The sequence below is a fragment of the Mytilus californianus genome, unplaced genomic scaffold (genome assembly GCF_021869535.1).
Source record: "Mytilus californianus isolate M0D057914Y unplaced genomic scaffold, xbMytCali1.0.p SCAF_7, whole genome shotgun sequence".
NCBI classification, from domain to species: Eukaryota; Metazoa; Mollusca; class Bivalvia; order Mytilida; family Mytilidae; genus Mytilus; species Mytilus californianus.
This window is the reverse complement of record NW_026262723.1, coordinates 82,458,094-82,473,514: the sequence shown is the minus strand read 5'-3', so window position 1 is coordinate 82,473,514 and position 15,421 is coordinate 82,458,094. Positions and strand designations below refer to the sequence as shown.

The 15,421-nt window shown below is 32.3% G+C and overlaps 1 protein-coding gene across 1 annotated transcript; it reads left to right on the top strand.

Annotated features, from left to right (window-relative positions):
• Positions 1-6,395: 6,395 nt before the first annotated feature.
• On the top strand, positions 6,396-14,867 carry LOC127707773 (FACT complex subunit SSRP1-like). Its single transcript, XM_052212533.1, has 6 exons — positions 6,396-6,504; positions 9,656-9,974; positions 10,316-10,477; positions 11,233-11,298; positions 11,729-11,796; positions 14,755-14,867. The coding sequence occupies exons 1-6, from the start codon at positions 6,502-6,504 to the stop codon at positions 14,830-14,832; spliced, it is 696 nt and encodes a 231-aa protein (XP_052068493.1). The 5' UTR covers positions 6,396-6,501; the 3' UTR covers positions 14,833-14,867.
• The last annotated feature ends 554 nt before the right edge of the window (positions 14,868-15,421 follow it).

Below are 15,421 nucleotides of genomic sequence, written 5' to 3'. Positions count from 1 at the left end.
ATGACCGACATGGCTTAAAATAGAACATAGGAGTAAAACATTATCTTGAAAGCCGCTCAGATAGAGAAAATCTTTAAAATGGCAAGAATGACGAGATCTACTTGCTGTTCATTTTCATCAAAACTATCAGATGACTCCTAATAGGAATTATAGCCCTAAAATAACGAATGTTATTATTTTTTTCATATTTGTCTATTATCTTGAAAACTATAATAGAAAGAGGGGAACTTTAAACGGCATACATGATCAACATGACAAGATCTACAAATAAGTCAACATCGCCCAAATCCTCAGACGAGTCCTAATTGGAGTTATTGTCCTTTAATGGTAATTTCTACCAATTGTTTTGCGTTTTTTGCCTGTTAACTTGACAGCTGTACTAGATAGATACAAACTGTGAATAGCAAAAATTATCAGCAAAACAAGATCTACAGAGAAGTTGAATCTCCGACATCGTCTGTTGAGTTATTGGCCTTAAATGATGATTTGATTTAAATCAATATTTTGCATTATTGCCTATTATTTGGAGAACTTAAATTGATAGAAAGAAGCTTTTAAATGCCAAAAAAAAGCACAAGACAAAGATCTACAAATATGTCAAAATGTTGAAAATCGTTTGTCGTCTCATTATTTGAGTAATTGCCTTAATTGACATGTTTACCAATAATTTGCATTATTATCTATTATCTTGAAAACTATACACGACAGATCGAAATTTTATTAGCTAGCAAAACCGATCAGCAAGACAACATCTACATATAAGTTAACATGACCTAAATTGTCAGTCAACTCCTAATAAGAGGTATTGCCCTTGAATGATGATTATAATCTATTTTTGCATTTTTGGGGAAAACTTTGGTGGATAAAGAAAAACTAAACAGCAAAAATGAACAGCAAGACAAGATCTACAAATAGGTTAACAAGGTCCCAAATGTCAGTCAACTTCTTATAGGAGTTATTATCCTAACAAAATGATTATTTCCCATTTTGGGCATTTTGGGCAACAACTATAGTAGAAGAAGAGAAAATTGTAAACAGAAAAAATTATCAGCTAGAAATAGTCAACAAGAATAGAGATTTTAGTCATATATTATATGCTAATCTACTGTGTTGGGGCGTAGCCATAGTTAAAGATGCACATATATTCAGGTGAGCAATACAGGCTCTTCAGAGCCGCTAGTTAGTGATGTTGTTTATGGAGCCCGTAAATTAAAAGACTACCCATGTAAACTTATCGATCCTTTGAATAAAATTATTTTAAATTGTTATCAATTAAACATTATTATAAAATCTTTAAATAATGTATTAATCGGTTCTTACATTGATTTTTTATTGATAGATTAACACACAACCAAATATGTGATGCTATTCAGTTGATACCACTAGCGATCCTACATCCTGTCGATACTTATATATATTGGCATTGTACAATGTCATGTTTTTCTCGACTATTTATGACGTCTCTACACTAAATCAATTGGTTGTGTACTGTTTGATATACTGACGGCCCTTAAAACGCAACACTAGATTATTCTTTTTAATTCCACTTTCAAATATGCAATTCATGTAAAATAAATGTATAAATATAAATTTCGTTCATTACTTCGTTGTCTCAAAAAGATGGCAGTTCGAAAGTTGAATTGATTACGTCATGTTTAATGTTCAAATCATGTGACATGCACTGAAACCTTGGTTTTCCCCTTATCAATGGATGTGTCGCCGTAGAAGACAATGACTGCCTGTAACCAACGCCTAAATGATTGATAGAAAAGTTTACCAGTTCTGTTCGGCATGTTTTGAGATCTGTTTTGTTGTACCTTCTGATTTGGCTCTGTCCCACCCATTACAGTGTGTTTTGGCAATTATGCGGATTAAACTTTAGGACTAAAAATGTTTTTCTGCAGTCGATGATTTTGGCATTTCAGTATATTGGAAACATTTATGGCGTGAATCTGTCTGCCATGGCATTCGACGACTTGATTAGCAGTTAACGTTGCGGTCGATAACATGTCTCGCAAATGACGCTGCGTAATCAAGTTTTATTCACGTGGCGTTATCAGAACCTATTGATTTGGTCATAGGTGGTCATCAATAAATCCCGTCTGCCTGCACCGTTTTTATAAGGACAGTAAGAGGAGTTTCTGATGTGAAATTGCCTAGCAACAGCATGCTCACGTATTCCTGTCTCAATATTCTTATGGCATGATCGGCAATATGGAAATATGTGTTTACTGATTTAAAAGAGAGGAGAAAGATACCAAAGGAACATTCAAATTCATAAGTCAAAATAAACTGATAAAGCCGTGGCTAAAAAAAGAAAAAGACCAACAGACAAACAGACAAACAGACAAACAACAGTACACAAAACACAACATAGAAAATTATAGACTGAGCAACACGAACCCCGCCGAAACTGGGGGTGGTCTAAAGTGCTCCGGAAGGGTAAGCAGATCCTGCTCCACATGTGGCAAGTGTGATTATGGATTGAAAGAATTGTTTCACGAAGAAAAAAACTTTAAAAAATTGTTCTAAACAGAAATTATGGTAAGCATGAAAAGTAGTTATATGAGGATCAATCATGTTTTGGTAAAAAAAAATCACTGAGCATTGAAAACCCAAAATTCCGATAGGTTTTTGCCAAATATAGCTAACTTTAAAGGTTATCTATTCCTGGGTTATGTAAGAAAATCTCTAATTCCGTCAATAGTTAATTTATAATTATGACCCTATCAATGATAATTCGTGTCAACATTGAAGTGCTAACTACTGGCAAGCCCTTTTAACTGATTTTTACAATTTCTTCTTACGTTGCGCAGTTACATTACTGTCCAAGGTAAGGGTGAGGGTTGGGCGCCAGCAAGCATGCATAACTCCGCCAAATTCTGTATGTGCCTGTCCAAATTCTGGAGCTTGTAATTCAGTGGCGTTTGTTGCTGTATATCATATTTGGTTTTTTTGTTGTTGTTGTTTGGATTATTGTTTTATACATAAATCAAGCCTTAGATTTTCTCGTTTTAACTGTTTTAAATTTTGTCATGTCGGGGCTTTTTATAGCTTGCTATTCGGTATGATTTTTGCTCATTGTTGAAGGCCGTATGGTGACCTATAGTTGCTTACATCTTTTTGTATCTGGTGGATAGAGGTCTAATTGGCAATCATACCACATCTTCTTATTTTTCTGAAGCTAGCTTTCAGGTAGGGAAAATGTACAATATAATTTTATATGTTTAAAGGTATAAAGGCAAGACTTATATACAGTTGATTTTTTCTGAATTTGTCCCGTGTAATATAAGTGCTTTGTAATGTAACCCCTTTTAGCTCACTTGACACGTCGTTTATCCGTTGTTTGTTAATTTTTTCGTAAATTTTCTCCTCTTAAACTACTGGGCCAATTGAAACCAAACTTTTTCAAAACTATCATTGGGATGTCTAGCTAAAAATTGTGTCCGATGATCGTGCCATCCAAATTACATGGCAAACATGGCTTAAACTAGAATGTAGGGGTGAAATGAAAGTTTTATCTAATATCTTGAAAACCGCTATAGATAGAGAAAATCAGATATGGGCAGAAATGTTCAGATTGTTGAGATTGTTACCAACTGTCCTATAACAACAAAACTGTCAGACGACCTGGTATAGGAGTTATTTCTATTTTTTGTCTATTATTTTGAAATCTATAATAGATAATAGATAGGAAAAATTTTGGAATGGCAAAAAAAATAACCAAAGATCAGATTTACAAAAAAAGTCAAACATGACCGAAATCGTCAGTCGACTACATATTGAAGTTATTGACCTTTGATGCGGATTTTTACCATTTTTGCGTTTTTACCTTTTATCTGAAAAAATATCATAGCCTGATAGATAGACACTTTGATAGCAAACATTATCATTAAGATAGATCTACAAATAAGTCACCATTGCTGAAATTGTCAGTTGGCTCCTCATAGGAGTTATTACATTTAAATGGCGATTTTTACCAATTTGTTTGCGTTAATGCATATTATTTTGAAACAATAATAGATGAAGGGAAACTTTATACAACAAAAAATAATCCACTAAACAAGATCTACAAATACGTTTATATTGCCGAAATCATTATAGGAATCATTGCCCTTAAATAACTACTTTTTATCATTTTGGTTTTTTTTCTATCTTTGCTTTTTATCTTGAAAACAAGCAGGACACGATCTATAAATATGTCAACATAACCGAAGTTGCCAGTCAGCTCTTATTTTGAGGTATTTATTGCCTTTGAATGATGATTTTTATATATTTTTTGCTGGGAAGAAAACAATTTTGGCGGATAATGAAAAATTGTAACAGCAAAATTATCAGCACGACAAGACACAAAAATAGGTCAACATAGCGAATCCTTGTAGACTTATTGCTTTTAAATGAAGATTTTTACGAAAAATTATTGAAGATAGAGAGAAGCTGAAACAGTAAAATTATCAGCAAGACACGATTAACAAGATATTTGAGTCATGAATTTTAGTCTGTCTAGTCTACATTGTTGAAGATCCACAAAGATCAAGGTGAGCGACACTGCTCTTTAGAACCTTTAGTTTATTTTCTTTATACTTTTTTCATGTTCTAAATTTTAATAGCTTGACTTGTATACCTGAGAAAATTGAAAATCAGATGAATTTATACTTTGAATTATTTTTTGAATTGAATTTTTGAATTGAATCTTTATTGCAAAAGCATAGACATGCTATGGCAAAATTAACAACATATATTACATAATATTGTTCTTCCTTATGCGGATGATAGTGTATTGGTGTCCCGAATTACCAGAAGATCTACAGAGTCAATAGCATATTCTATTAGTTCATTATAGCTGTAAGCAAATGAATTAGCTGTTAATTCCGACAAAAATGAAATTGTTGTTTTCTGTCATGGATGGTGATTCATTAGAAATTTTAAAACATATAAACTATGTGGGTATTTTTTTCAAGAGCTGTATCTTTTTAAAACACAAAAATGACTACAACCGATAAAGTCATCAAAACAAATGTGTGAAGTGATCATAAGGGAGAGCGCATGCACAAAATGTCAATATGATCGTTTTGATAAAATATTAAACCCAATCGTACTTATGAGGACTCAATAATATTGATGTTATCGAAAGGGTAAAGTGTAAAATTTTGTAAATTATTATTGAATTTAAAAACAAAATCAACTCAATATAAAAAATAACATAATGTTGAATGATTGCCAGTGAGATAACTGTCCATCAGAGACCAAAAAGACGTAGAAGTCAAAACCTTTTTGTAAATGGAGAATTGGGTACATTTCCTATGTCCGTACAATAAAACTTAGAATGGTCAATTTTGGGGAAAACACAAGTTAATGGAAACAAAAATAGAATTATTCATATATTATACAAATGCCTATACCTAAGTAACTTAAACAATATTTTAAGCTAGAGTGTTTAAATTGTACATTAAATATACAAAATACATGTAGTTGTAGTAATATATGGTAAACACAATACAAATGCTCTCCATATTGGTACTTTATTTTTTCTTTTAACTTTTTTTCATTCGCGCGTCAAACATGCGGCTTTTGTAGACGAAATGTGAGTCTGGCGTACACAATTATAAGCCTGGTATCTTTGATGAGTTTTTATTAAGTAATTTTTTAAGCAAAATTGACAGGATTAATCTATTCAAAAATGGTTTTCAGACATTGAAACAGCTTCTCCTTTAAAGGTCTAACATATAGATTATTTAAAAATCAGTTTTAGTAAAAAAAAACTGTTTAGAATTTTCAAAAACAGATAGAATGGTTTAGGAAAGGTAATCACGGTCTACCAATTGAAATTGGATGATGTTTCGGCATCGATAGGCAAGAGTGTTTCTGTAATTTATGTCAAATTTAATAGCTTGGTGATGAATTTCACTGTCTGTTTCAATGTATAGCCTTTTCAGATGATAGCAAACTGTAAACTATTTTTATTTGAACAGAGCTAACGTGTTTTATTTTATTTGTTTTAATATCATTACCCTATTTTAGCAACAACAAAAATAAAAAAATTATAATCTAGAGGCAAGGAAATAATAATATTCAGGATTTTGTGTCGCCTTTTTAGCAGGTTTCGGCTTTATGAAACCATGGAGATTGTTGTGATAAATGTCATTTTTGTATCACAAAACACGCAGTCGTCATTGGTATCACTAACGATAGTTCTCCCAGTCAGGATAGATGGTGGTTTTTCCAAAACATTCGTTTTTTCAATATTGATTGATTAGTATTTTTCTGTCCTTCTTGTTAAAAAATGGCATTACAAATAGCTCTATTAAATTTATTAGGAATCTGCATCTGCAGAATTTCTATTCTAACGAAAAAAGTTCAGTCTTCAAATCTAAAAAGAAATCCATAAAATTTTGATGTAGGTGTGGTATGGTAATTAAAAAGTAACACGAGATTTTACAGGACGGTTGATATTTGCTACAGGTTTCCACTTGTAACAGATTGTATTTTGTTCGAATTGAAATGGTAAGTTTTAAGTTATATTCGTATTAATTTGAACTAAAATAATGATTATAAAATGTAATTGTTAAAATTAATTATATTAACACTATCAGCGTTTTGAATTCCCCTAAAATTCAATTGATTAACAATTAAACTTTTAATTGATAAAGTGAAGGCTTGTATGACGTTTTCAGTATATAAGTATTGCAATTATTGCTGTAGTGTAATATTACTGCCCAATATTAAACATGTAATTATTGCTAGTGACTTACAAAGCTTATTTACTTTTTATATGCATTATTACTGAAATATTACATGAGTTGTTGAACATTTCGTTGTGTTCCAACATGGAAATAATTAACTTGTAAAAGTCATCGTACATGATTGTTTTTTTTTGTATTTTCATTTAAAGTTGACCCAACCCTATAGGTTTTTTTTTCAAGGTCTAAGTTTCGGAGCAATATCGTCTCCTCTATAAATATACCTGCAAGATATTGCTACATGTAATATGTAACCAAATATATTGGTAAAAATCTATCTTTTTATTCTTAGTTGTTATGTTTGCTTGTTGACTGTGTCACTGTATTCATATGAAGCAGATTTCATACAGAACCTTCTCAAAGACAAAACGAAAAGCATCTTACAAAATTCTTTAATTTAACCGTCAGAAATATTGACGATGTTCTGTTCCTCAATAACTCACATTTCAATGAGTACGTGCTTATATCTCACATGTCTTAGTAAACTTGATTGAGATTAAGTATACTACCGAAGGTAGAAGATTTGCTTCATACCTAGATATTTTCGTTGATATTGACACAGATGGACAACTTGGAAAACTAGAACATATGACAAACGTGATGATTTCAACTTTCCAATTGCCAACTTCCCATTTCTCAGCAGTACAATATCCTCTACTCATGATCACTCGGTTACGCTCGTGCATGTTTTACGCTATTCTGACTTCATTACCAGGGGTGTGTTCTTTACACAAACACTGCTTCAACAGTGCTATGAGGAAGAACGACTGAAGTCGACAAATAAGTGTTACGGTCAACATCACGAAATGGTTAACCAATGGTTGATAATTATCTAATGACATGTTTCGCAGACTTAGATCTTTAGGTACCAGTATAGTCGTCTGTCTGTATTCTACTCCCGATTGTGACATTTTGAAAGTGTAAATTCGTATGTCGGATGACGCATGCATTACAGGAGAAGTTTACCATGTCGACGCACCCGGTCTTGCCCTTTTTTTTGAGTTAATGCGATTCATTCAGTTTTTGTTTGTTACCTTGATTTGTCTCTTCCATATCGATTTTCGAGAATGACCATCGATAAACTACTGTCGCTTCAGTTCATGACATTTATCCTTATAGCAACTCTTATACTAGAGTTATATATAATCAATGCACTTTTTTTTAAATTTTGGTTCATTTATATGTTTCGGAGTTTAGTGTGACGTCCATTTTCGCTGAACTAGTACACATTTTTGTTTAGGGGCCAGCTGAAGCCCGCCTACGGGTGCGGGATTTTCTCGCTGTGTTGAAGACCCATTGTGGCCTTGGGCTGTTTTCTGCTCTTTGGTCGGGCTGTTGTCTCTTTGACACATTCCCCGTTTCCATTCTCAATTTTCTACCATATGTGTCAAGGTAAATCAAATAAAGATATTGGCTGTTATTTTCATCATTTTGAAATAATTACGAAGTATCTTTCTTAAAGGATGCTTTCTTTCTTTTTGACTAAATAGACTTATTGTTAAAGATTATAACTCATACTGTTGTTGTTCAATCACTGAGTTTCATGATTTGGTGAATGGACATCTGTTCCCTAATTTATAGTTTGAAGCAAGACTCACATGTTTTTGGGTTTTTTTGCATTGAAATTCTGTACAGTTCGTTCTGCACATTGTCGTGTCTTCTTGTGCTGTTCATGACGTTGTTGTAAAATTTCCTATGCAGTACGGTCATCGATATTAGATTTAGAGTGTAGGACGCTTTTTGTTTTTACGTCAGTAAGTGAAATACTTTTAGCTTGCTTTCAGTAACTGTTAGGATTCTTTGATTCAGTATATTACTATTAATTGTTGTTTTTTCTTATCTAGTATTTTCCCCCTTATTGTCGAGATTCAAAATGAAGTGTGGTTGGGTTGAGATATAAAAAAAAAAGTTTTAACCCGTCACATATTCATGTGCCTCTCTCAATTCTAGAAACTTGTCAGGTGTTGTCAGGTCATACCTAAAAGAGGCGAAAGATACCAAAGGGGCATTCAAACTCATAAGTCGAAAATAAACTGACAACGCCATGGCTAAAAAAGAAAAAGACACACAGACAAACAACAATTTACAAAACACAACATAGAAAACTAAAGACTGAGCACCACGAACCCCAACTAAAACTGAGGGTGACTTTTGTTAGGAGAATTTGGTTTTGAAGCCAGATCTGTTATAGGTTTTGTTTCTATTGGTTAATGTATTTTGCACAACTTTTTCATACTTTGGTCAAGTTATTTATGGCTTTACACCTGTTTGCTGTTAATGTTTTTGTAACATAATTGTTAGTACCTAGAACATGTCCTACAATGCCAAACGTTGTGTTTATTGGCATATAACTATCGTTTAAAGTATTAACCACTAGTTTATGATATTGCGGCAGAAGTAGAATTATTCAGTAACCAGAGAGATTGGTCAATATATATTTGGCCCTATATCAGAAACGAAATTGCATTGCATTACTATATGCTTAATTATGGCAAAAAGTTAAATCACAAAAATACTGAACTCCGAGGAAAATTCAAAACGGAAAGTCCCTAATCAAATGGCAAAATCAAAAGCACAAACACATCAAACGAATGGACAACAACTGTCATATTCCGGACTTGGTACAGGCATTTTAATGGCAAGCAGTTCTCGTCAAAATTATGTTGCTGCCGTATTTCAAATAAAATACACACTGAGAATAGAATATTTCAAAAACACACTGAAAATTAAACATTTGACATTGAGATTTTTAAAAAAGCACACTGAGATTTAAAAAGTTCAAAAATACACGCTGAGAATTAAATTTACACACTGAAAATGAAAAATTAGACACTGAGTATTAACTAAATCAAAAACAACAAATCGTTTTACCATTTAACTACAATAATCAATTTAATTTGGTTTGACAATTGTAGAACACAATACGGGTAGTGCTGTTTTTAATTGCCATCCTCGTGGCTGGTAAATGTCAAGATGATTTTGGTGACCTTGACGAAGATAGTAATGATAACGCCCATGACATATCAGAACGAGAGGAAGAATTCATTAATGAGGATGACCTGAATGATAAAGATGAAAGATCGGAAGACGAATTTGTCGACGAGGAAAGTGATGAAAACCTTGGTGAAATGGAAAGAGAGGAAAGATCTGATGATGAATCTTTAGAGCAGGAGAATGATGAAAATATCGATGACATATCAGATAACGAAAAGAGAGATGACGAAGAGGAGGAATGTAAGAATCGTTTGAAACAGTTTGGATATTGACACATACGACAGTTCAAGAGTTTTGTAACAAAAACATATAGTAATGTACCATTTCAAATAGGAATTATTATTCTTTCCTTGCATTAACATGCAAGTTAAGTTTGGAAAACATTGTTATGGATAAATATTTCAAATCAAGGGCAAAACCAACAAACATAACATTTCACCTTTAGAGCAAAAAAGTTAATATTATTCGTTTAACGTAAAAATGCTTTTACGAATAACGGTAATATAATATCATTTTTTAAATACGTGTAGATATTGATTTAGTTATTCTTAGCATCTCATTGCAATTTGTTTGTTTTTAAGTGACATCTGAGGATGACATCGTGAGACGTGAGACACTTGAAGAGTTGAGAGAACAAATGAAGGCGGCTAGAAAGTCATTTAGGGACAGGATAGAGGCCTGCGGTGTAAAGAATAACTTTGTGCCAATGAAAAACTGCAAAGAATGCAGATCAACTTGTAGAGGTAAAACATTTAGTAAAAAACACTGAAAAATCAAAGGAAAAATGCATATCATTAATGATAATAAAAGAATGATAAATATGAAACAGAAAATAAAAGGAATAGTAAGTATACAAAAGATGTGATCATCTTCCCTAGCATTTGTTTAACTCAGTGAGTCAATTTTTATAAAGTTGATTAAATATTGGAATTTGATATTAAAATGTAGGAAAATACCAATGAATCGATAAAATTATAATCTACTTACATTTATAATAAAAAAAAATAAGACAAAAATATTAACCCGTAAACACTACAGAGAAAACTAAAGATTGCGTATCAATTAGTAACACCTCCATAAACCAACACGGTAAACCCAAGTTCCCGGAAGATTACGCTCTACCTGTTCCACTTGCACCTGAAATGTTACTTTTGACTAATAATAATGTGTTAATGCAAGCCGATCGCATGGATATATGCCAGAATTCTTACTTGGAAAATTCTTCTTTAAATGATGCTTACAGGGGACCACCATTTTGTTCTGGTGGATGAGGGAGCAGGGGATTTTCTCTGCACGAATATCTATTTTCAATCATTGCCAATTGAGGCAAATATCTACCAAAATCAAATTTGACCTTAAAAGTAAATTTTTCTTATAAATTTAACACCTATCGGTAATAAGGTTCGATCATGCATTTTGTTTACACTTCATAGTTTACATACTATCTAACCTTTGTTTAAATAAAGTAACAACGCACAATTTTGTTCAATTTTTTCAGCAACGCGAACCTGCAGATCATGTCGAGGAATTTGTAAAGATGATTGGAATGAACTGAAGTCTAAAGGTTAAGTTTATATTTAGTTCTTACAAATGAAATTACGTGGTCAATAACGCCAAATATTGTGAAAAGTAGCTTGTCACGGTAGGCAGAAGACAGCTAAAGAAAAGTTTTTGTCGGTGATGATATTGTATTGTAGTAATGTGTTGTATAACCAGATTCGTTCATTTTGTTCTATATTTTTCAATTAACTAATCCTTTCTGAAGTCATACACCAAAAGGTTTGACTGGGGCATAATAGAAATAAGGTCATCTCTATCACTATTCGCATTGAATGCTTTATGAATAAAAAAGGAGGTAGGGTTATGTCAATGAGAAAGAGCAGATTTGTGTTATCATTAATACAAAAAAAACAAAAACAAAAACAAAAACAAAAGACGTCTATAGGTCGTTTCAACGATTATTCACAAATTTTAGAAGATTTCTTATATTTCAGATTGTGACCTTACATTTGACAGGACAGCATTTAAGAAATATCATGAACAAAGAAGAAATGAATGGGAGGTAAGTGTCAACAAAGTTCAAGTCTAGTAAATTACGATCGGAGCCCATTGACAATAACACCTTTTTGGCAGGTGTACCTTTGGAGAAATGGTTCGTTCCTCCTATTCCCACTTTTTATAAATCTGGTAAGAAAAGTTAAAATTGCATGTGGGAATAGGGGGAAAACTTGTGCAAACAAAGGATTATACTGTATAAACATTGTTTAATCAACTTTTAATTGACAAGTGTTTTTTTTATAGGTAATAGGTTAGTTTTGTATGTGTATGAATTCTGTGTTTTTAATTTAAAATATGCAAGAAATGGAAACAAATATAAGTAAATTATTTTATTTCTTTTATAACACAAATTCAACAGTAGATTCGAAGCAAGTATTATAATATGAAACAAACTATACAATTTAACAAGATTCAAGATCCTTTATTTCTCAAACACCATATAGTTACAATGGTACAAAGAAGTTCATCAAAAGTTATAACATAACATGAACACACATGACAGGATGAGATGCAAAAAAAAATAATAAAATAAACAGTAGTTGGGAAGAGCGGTGATTAACCAGGAAGACTTACTTGAAAAGTTATAACCCTGATAAATTTGAACAGCTTTTTTAACTTATTTTTGTATTTTAACTGAAATAGTTTTCCAAACTTTAGTATTAATTCTATGCAAGAAAAAAGTATCCAAATATTGTGCTCGAAAATTTGCCAAAGAGCTAAAATGTAATGAAATTCATCACCAATCTCGTTCCATTGACATAAATTACAATATCTATAGGTACGTTCAATTTTATTCCATCTACCAGTTTCGATGGGTAACTTGCGGTTTCCCGTTCTAAATCTACAATATGTTATTCTATCTTTATCATCACTCAAGATGATGTGTAGTCCTCAGTCCCTGTGTTTTGTAATGGTCCCATCAGTATTTTGTTACATTGTCTGTAAAGGGCGTTTAGTTGATGTTAGTATCAATCTGATCAATGTCGGTTAGGGCATTAAACCACACATCTTCGACCTCAGCAGTAGGTACAAGTGGAAGGACAGCAGCACGGCGTACTAGTTGATGAATGTTTTTGTCTTCCTTGTATGAAACCTGAATCCCTGTTCATTGAGCTTTTCTCCAGATGCATTGTGTGTAGTGGAAAAACAGTGGTTTGCGTTGATGTAAAGAAATACATAATATGCTGCATTTCGGATGGCAACATACATCCTTGAGTAAAGTCAGGAACCTTGTGTATATTAGTTCGCTCTTGGCTGGAAGTGAACTTCTGTATGTACCAGTGGATAATAAATTGCGCCGTCAACCATTGCGTGAAATGTGTAAAGTTTGAAGAATAAGCTTGGACAGGAGTAAAATGTACCTTCACCATACTTGTATATGATATCTGCTGCTGCTTATGGGTTAGATTCGTTTGAGTACTGAAGATTAACATACACCCAACTGTGTTGTCGTCTGTTATCAGGAATGGGTCACCTTTGGTAGTACGTGCCCAAATACCCTCTTTGTTGATTTTATCAACATTTTTTGGTAAAACTGGTAGGTTCTTCTTGCGTTTGTTGTACATGGTAATCTTTCAAGATGGGAAAGTTTGTTTTAATATTAACTATCATTAGTTTCATGTGGTCGGATGACAATTTGTTAGGTTTACAAATTCAATAATTTTTTAATCTTACTTCTATTTATCTGACTTATTATTATTTATTTTAAGGTAATTCTTTGAAGAAGAAAAAACATATTACAAACAAACAGTGCATTAATCTTTTTTTAAATAATATACTTAAACAGTGTAAGACATGTGTTTTCTTTTTAAAAAATACAGGTAAATCTTAGGTGAATTCTTAATTAACCTTGATTGTTATAAAAACAAATTATTTATCAAAACATCTATTGTTATTTGCATGTGGGAATAGAAGGAATAGTGATTTTTAAAAAGTGGGAATAGGAGGAAGACACCGGAGAAATTGTTCATACATTATCTTTTGTAAATATCTTTCTGACTAAAATTGCTATGATTTGTACTTCCTATATTTTTGTTAAATCTGGACACCATAAAAGATCAAATTTAACGTTTGAAAGTTCTTAAAATCAAACCGTGACAATTCTTTGGTCGGGTTGTTGTCTCTTTGACACATTACCGTTTTATTCTCTATTCTAGAAACCTTTCGTGTCTATACCTTGTTGCCTATTATAAATACATAAGGGTAAGACAAGAAAAAAGATAATGAAATATTAAATATTATGTTGAAAATGAATGGTCATTGTTTGAAGTTTAATTTTGTGCAGTTATTCTTACTTTAGAAGAATACACCGTAGTTTATATATGCTGCTTAGTTGCAAAACCGTAGCTCTTATGGTCCTTGTGATATTCCTTTGATAGGTATAATAGCGGTTTCAATGTTTCTAGCATTTCGAAAATTAATATATCTTTAGTGATCCTGGAAGCCATAATATTCGAATGTCCAATACCTAATACAAATTTTGCAGGGTCGTCTACGGTTTCACAGATAATACGCTGTCTCTCTCTTCTTGCTTCCCACGTAAGAATAGAGGGGCAGCATAAAATAAACTATTGTGTTGTACAATCGTATTCACCTTAAATGAGTGAACATAAGTTAAAATATAACAGAACACTTACTATTACAAAAACTATATAAATACACTAATAAAAAAAGAAAAAGAAATAAGAGGATCCATACCGCAAGAACCTATGGCTGTATGCTATATATTTGACTAGTTTTAGTACATTTGTACTGCTTATATGTAGTAAAGGAAGATATTTTCTCATGGTAATAATTTGAATACGGTTTCTGATTCCATTGAAATACATTCTGATAGCTCATTCATTGCCTTAAGATCTGAATGATATACCAAAACATACTTTAAGAATCAATAAATGTTCAAGTTGTTCTGAAAAATAGTTTCATACTTATTCAATTGTAATAAATTTGTTTTTAATTGCAGAACAAAAAGCAAGACGGAAAACGAGATTTTTGGAAGAAAATAAGGGATAGGGTTTTCCGATTGAAGAATGGAAGATAAGAATTAAAATATTTCATCAGTAGCCAAAACTGAAATGTGTTTTGTTGTATTTGATACAATAGGCCTGCTATCCTCAATTTCCTAAATAACTAAGCTATAGGAGTCTGGTTTTCACGCTGACGGAAATGACAGATACCAATGTCAAGACAACATGCACTTCTCTCGGATTTTTTTTGTTACCTACATACATATTAATTTTCAATAACAAACACGTGTTGCAAGAACTCAATATTGACGACCTCAAGTCTAAACCTCCTGATTGCACCTATGTTAGTTCCCCATTCATACATATTCCGGCTGCCCACGTTATTACTGGTGACCTAAACATTGTCAATAACACTTCTTTACGAAAGTATCAAAAGGCCCGAAATATCGTAAGTATAAATCCATCAATTGGAAGCACAATTTTAAAATACTGATGGATTCAGTCGAGGATTATGCCAGGCAATGGTTTAAAAAATAAAATAACAAAAATACCGAACTCCAAGGAAAATTCAAAACTAAAAGTCCATTACCAAAAGGCAAAATTAAAAGGTCAAACACATCAAACGAATGGAAAACAACTGTCATATTCCTGACTTGGTACAGA